This window comes from Epinephelus lanceolatus, chromosome 12 (genome assembly GCF_041903045.1).
Source record: "Epinephelus lanceolatus isolate andai-2023 chromosome 12, ASM4190304v1, whole genome shotgun sequence".
NCBI classification, from domain to species: Eukaryota; Metazoa; Chordata; class Actinopteri; order Perciformes; family Serranidae; genus Epinephelus; species Epinephelus lanceolatus.
Window position 1 is genome coordinate 5,537,747 of NC_135745.1, and position 6,148 is coordinate 5,543,894.

Consider the following 6,148-nt stretch of genomic DNA (forward strand, 5'->3'; position numbering starts at 1 on the left):
GCCAGCGAGGTGGGATACCCCATATACCTGCATATACCCTCCACTACACCACTGATCCTCACTATATTCACTGTAAAAAATGTTAAAATTCACCTGTTCTGTGCTGCAGTTAAGACACCCAATAGTCTGTCATCAGTCCCAAGACATCAAATACTGCAGCTTTGTCAGTGACACCATTTGCAGCAGTATGAAACGCCATAGGACAGCAACAGTTTATACACTGACAGACGGTATTAGGGGGAAACGCTGCCAGTAACAATATAATATAAGGAGCTGTAAACTCCTTATAGGGTGGGCGGGAGGGGCAGTAGATGGGTCCAACAAACACTGGACTTTCACCCCAGGAGCCTGCTGTTTGCTTCCTGTATGAATGTAAAGCCAAACCATGATGTTTTTTTTACCTAAACCTGACCACATGCTTTTGTTGCACAAGGAACATACATAAATATAAGGTGTTTTACCAATGTTGTAAGTTTATTTTGAAAATGACCGTATGCATCTAATGAGCAGAAATTGTATGTTTGTTTTGAAAACAAACAATGCATGTACTAAGTGTAAATTGACACGGCATCCTGAAACATCAACAACAAATGCAGGAGGATATCTAACATGTTATATGTAGAGGTGAAAGTCACCTGTACAAGCAGCAATATTTTACAAGTTATGATGAGAACATGTTGAATCCACTCAGGTTAGCTGGAGGGCCTCAAGTGTTTGCGCTACAATGCTGAGTGGGGGTTAGCAGCAAAACGTATTATAGCCATCTAAAAACATCAGTATCAGTTTAAGTGCACGCTATATGTAGAACATTTTCACCACTTTACCTTGTCATCAGACAGCCCCTTCTGACAGGAAACTGAAGCTGTTATATCACTCTCTTCAAAGCCACCAGATGCCTTTGACAAAAACAACAATTTTACCTCACAGGCATCCTCCGCTGCCTTGATTGGTTGTTTTGTTTGTGTTATTGTCTGACTTCTGTGTTTAAAAAGGTTGATTCCGATTTACAGCTTAAAAAACTCACTTGGAAGACAAAACAAAGGCAAATGTGTTTCTTGCCATATCTGGCTAACTTATAGCAGTGTCACTGTGTTCCCAGATCTCAGCAGTACTTTTTGTGAGCACAATGTAATTGATGTAAAGAACACTGGTCAAAACTACAAAAATCACAGCCAAGTTGTGATAAACCTGAATGATACTAAAACATGTTGAAAAAAAAAAAAGTAACATCTGTGTGCGCTCTCTCAAAGAGGATGTGTAGAAAGTGATCTCTATCAACTTTAAAAGCATTTTTTAATGTTCAGCCTTAGGTAAGACCAAAAAAATGCTGATGAAAAAATTTGCTGTGAATGTTCAGTCTGTCAAAGCTATATAAATCTCAGCTTTGTGGGTGAAAAGAACTACTGTCCAAAATCCAACTTCCCACATGGTGGAGGAGCTCTGGGTACCAGTGGACTCCGTCTGTTTGGTATACACTGCTGAGCTCTTTCACCATCCCAACCAGCGACAAGAATGAGCGCCACAGTCGGACTGGCACAAAAACCCAGTGTGCAAGGTCATGATCTTCAACCACTGCATAGCAAGACGCCAAAACCCAGTCAACTATGATAGTTCCATGAGACGTTACAGGCGCATAAGACCCTTGATAATTCTCCACATGAATTCTTGTCACTCTTGCAGGAATGAGGCGGTCGGGCTGGTATTTCCCAACAACAAGAAGCCGCTGTCCTAGCTTTACATCACTGGCAAACACGGCCTTAATGTCCCTGCTGTTGGTACTGTTGCTGTTCATAACAAAGACAAGGTGAGCTGGAGTCAGTGTCAGTCTGCAGCGAGGCTCGTCAGTCTCCAGGACATGGAACTCTCTGATAATCTGTTGGTCCTGGTCCATGAACATGAGAAAGTCACTGGGAACAACATTTCCTTGTTGGTCAGCAGTCAGCACCTTGTCTCCCACCTGGAGCTCCTTCAGTGGTTTAGTCCGTCCGTCTGCCAGGATCACGATGGACGAACCAGGGAAGCAACCTCCAGACTTCGCTGCCACAGAGTTTTCTGCAAGATTGCAACAGTAACACTTACTAGTGCTGATATATACATTTAGTAGAGTGGGTTACTATAAAGACTGGGATATGCATAAAATAGTGCAAAGCGTAGTCCAGCCTTGTTTATAGGCATTGGAACAACTGATGTTTTCTCTGAGCAATGCTACAAAATAATGTGAAAAATATTGTAAACTAGTTGAGTTACTGCCTTGCGGTTGTATGCCTCAGCACACCTGTCAAGTTTCTCTTAGTTTACATCCATGTCTGTGAAAACATGGACGCTTCACACACATCTTTCCGCCAGTAACACAGAAGATCAGTACAATCAGCACAGATTTAAGGTGGGCACCAAAGATTACAGTCACCAATCCAGTATCTGACCAAATATTTCCCCTTTTGTTCCTGAAATATGACACTGAGTAATGGCCAAAAACTGTTCTCTGCAGAACATTATGATGTCACAGTGAATTGACCTTTGACCTTTTGGATATAAAATATCACTTCATTATTTTATCCTAGTAGACATTTGTGGGAATTTTTGTCATAATTAGCAAAAGAAGTCTTGAGTTGTGGCCAAAAACATATTTTGTGAAGTCACACTGACCTTGACCTTTGACCACAAAATTCTAATCAGTTTATTTGTAAGTCCAAGAAGACATTTGTGCCAAATTTAAAGAAATTCCCTGAAGGTGTTCTTGAGATATCGTGTTCACAAGAATGAGACAGATGCAAGGTCACAGTGACCTTGACCTCTGACCAGAAAAGATCTGATCAGTTCATAACTGAGTCCAAGCAAATATTTGTGCCAAATCTGAAGAAATTTCCTCATGGTGTTCTTGAGATATCATGTTAACAGGGATGAGGCAGACAGACGGACGGACAACCCAATTACATGAAAATGGCAATCTTATTTGAATTTGAAGTGACTGTTTTAGTTCATATTTTTATTTTCAACTTCTTTTGACAAACAGAATGGACTTCAGCTGGACATTTTCCTATAATACATTTATTTATGATGCATTTATAATTACGGAATGTCATTTTAGTAAATAATAAATAAATAAATATGCCTATGAAATAGATCCTGAAATAAATACATGAGGCAATAAATATATAAATGAAAGTAATGATTTAAAAAAAAAAGTTTTTCTTTCTTTTTTTTGTTAAGAATGTTTTTCCAGGGACTACATGAAGTCTCCTGAAAAAAAAAAGTCCTTTGAAAATTGTTCTAACTATTTTGTTTCTGAGGCACCTGAAGTGTCTTGCTGAGGAGCCTAGTGTCAGATGTAGCAGGTCATACCTTACTACTTGCTAAAATAATGCTAAAGGTCTTTTTACACAAAGGGTGTGATGGCACACAACAACAAAAAAAATTACATCAAATGTGACACAAAGACAGTCCCCGTTATTTCAATAAAGTTTCTCACTATATAAAGTCAGGATGAGGACTTTTTGTTTGGCACCAGCTAGTCTAGCTAGTTTTCAGTAATCCAGTCAAATATCTCAGAATCTACTACATGATGGATTGGGACTGTGTCTTAAAGTCAGGTCAGGTTTGATCCACCCACCTGCTTTCACAGAGCAGTGGATGTGGGCTTTGGACTCATAGTAGACCCAGTCAAAGCCCGCCTCCACAGCCAGCCTGGACAGCATGCCGTACTTGCTCTTGTCCCGGTCTGAGGTGGTAATGTCCACCGCTCTGCCTTCATAGTGCAAAGACTCCTCAGAGTGATGGCCGTCCTCATCCCAGCCCTCTGTGACTCGAAGTTTAACTCCGGGCCACTGATTCATGACTGAAATAGCCAAAGAGTTCAGTTTGTCCTTACACCTCTGAAAAGGGAGAGACATGTTATATTTATATTATTGACATCCCAGGTCTTTGCAATTTACTTGGTGAGTATAATCGTACTTAACTGATAGAAATGATGGCCAACACAAACAAAACTAGTTATAATAAACTAAGTAACCATCACATCACTTACTGTAAACATATTATTTGGAGCCATGCTGATTTGTTTGACGTTATTTGGTCATGGTTTAATATAGATATTTAGTGATCACTTTGGCTTCATCTCATGTTTATATTTCCACTCTTTCCACTTTGTATTGCAACAGCTGAACAGCGATTTCTCTCCAGATAAATAACTTGTTTTTTTCTTTTTTGTTTTCTTTTGAATGTTGGCATACTGTATGTGATATTGCAGGAGATATAATGAAACCTATGGCCTCTATCATGTACAACATGTCATCTTGTGTTACAGCATCTGATTTGTTTAAAGGTTCTTCAACAGATTCAATAAATCTAATATTAGTAAATTCTAGATTTAAAATTAAGCAGAGCTCTGATGCACAATGAAAAACTAATCTCTTTTTAGTAAAACCAAGTTTATGGATGTAAAGAAAAATAAGAGATTGATAAATTTGTAGATGTTTGCTTACCCAAATTAAAATAAATAATACATTAACGACAAATATGCAGTCAGGGTCTAGTAAGTAGGCTATAAAACAGGGAAGGAAATCTGTTAATTGGTGATAATAAAAGTTAAGACTCCCGTCTTGTTATATAGACTACTGCTTAAACACACACACACACACACACACGCAGAGCCCTGCGTGCTCTCGACAGGAGAAACCCAAACGAAGCAGACCCCACGTTTCACCGGTAGGCTAATAGAAAGAGAGCGATGCGCTCTGAGCCGCTTCACACCTGACATCCGCCTGTTCCTTCTTATTAAGAGAATAATAATTCAATCCGAATGAAACAGATGTTACCTACTTGTGTCATGAGTCGGTCTGCGTTGGTGTTTTCCTCATCCTTAAAAATGACATCGGGGTTGTAGTTGGGAGTCAGGTCCTTGAACCTGTCCGAGTTGCGCGTGATCTTGCCTTCGTACTTGCCGCTGGCTCCCAGGGTTTTCTCTGCCACGTTGGGGATAAACTGTTTCAGAGCCAGCGGTGTCAGCTTCTTTGGGTGCCTCCGCTTTCCGTACCCCCTGCCCGGTCCACAGCCCGAGGCGATGGACGTCAGCAGCAGGCAGAGAGACACCGACAGCATCACTCTCATCAGGACCATCTTACCTGAGAATCCTGGAGGAGGTGACGGTGCCTCCGAAGGGAATCTTTGTTTTTATCTTTCTATCTTTCTAGATGTACTTTTACCCACTACATCTGGAGCAGGGCAGGTGCCATAACTACTGTAGGTCTCTCTCTCTCTCTCTCTCTCTTTCTCTCTTTCTCTCTCTCTCTCTCTCTCTCTCTCTCTCTCACACACACACACACACACACACACACACACACAATTCAGTTCTCTTCAGTTCAACAGGCTTCATTGAACATGTGTTGCCAAAGCACAAATACATTTAAAAGGTAGTGAATACAATTTACAACAGAGCAAAACAGGTCATTAAATGAATGAGCAAAATATAAAAACATATAGCTATAGTGCATATACATACATACATACATACATACATACATATGTACATATGTCATATGTTTCATATATGTTTATCTATAAACACGTTTTATGGTTTTGTGTGTGAAAACAAACAAACAAACAAACAAAATGGAGTAGAGGAATAAATAAAAAGCAGACTGTGAGCTGTAGGGAGATAAACTCCGGCTTTTATATGTTGTTGTTATTGTTGTTGTTGTGTGTATTGTAGGTGTCCTGTATATATACTGTAAGTAAGTTTGCTTAAGATCAGTAAAGAAACAATTAACATATCAATACAAAATCATAGACGTAAATTGTAAACAAAGAAAACTTGTGAAATGTAGGGCTAGATAAAAAGGCAGAGTGTAATCTTTGAGGAGATGAACTCCAGTTGTTATGTGTTGTGTTGGTTGTCTCTTAGGCAGACATATCTTGCTGCATCTATGGCACTGACACTATTTTCTCCAAGTAGATGTGTCATTTTAGTCTGGTCAGAGAGTGTGTCCACATCTTGGAGTTTACATTTAATTTTTGTAAATAACTTTGTTCTGATGTCTTCATGTGTGTTACATTGTAGCGGGAAATGTTGCGCTCCACCTGTCTCTGGTGATGGAGGAACAGAGTGGCACACAGTATATACATTATTCTATTTATTCAAAGTGATCTTGAC

The 6,148-nt window shown here is 39.7% G+C and overlaps 1 protein-coding gene across 1 annotated transcript; it reads right to left on the reverse strand.

The window, feature by feature from the left end:
- Window positions 1-352: 352 nt before the first annotated feature.
- On the reverse strand, window positions 353-5,199 carry shhb (sonic hedgehog signaling molecule b). Its single transcript, XM_033651193.2, has 3 exons — window positions 4,819-5,199; window positions 3,611-3,872; window positions 353-2,052 (listed from the first exon to the last, which is right to left on the reverse strand). The coding sequence occupies exons 1-3, from the start codon at window positions 5,113-5,115 to the stop codon at window positions 1,379-1,381; spliced, it is 1,233 nt and encodes a 410-aa protein (XP_033507084.1). The 5' UTR covers window positions 5,116-5,199; the 3' UTR covers window positions 353-1,378.
- Between the last annotated feature and the right edge of the window lie 949 nt (window positions 5,200-6,148).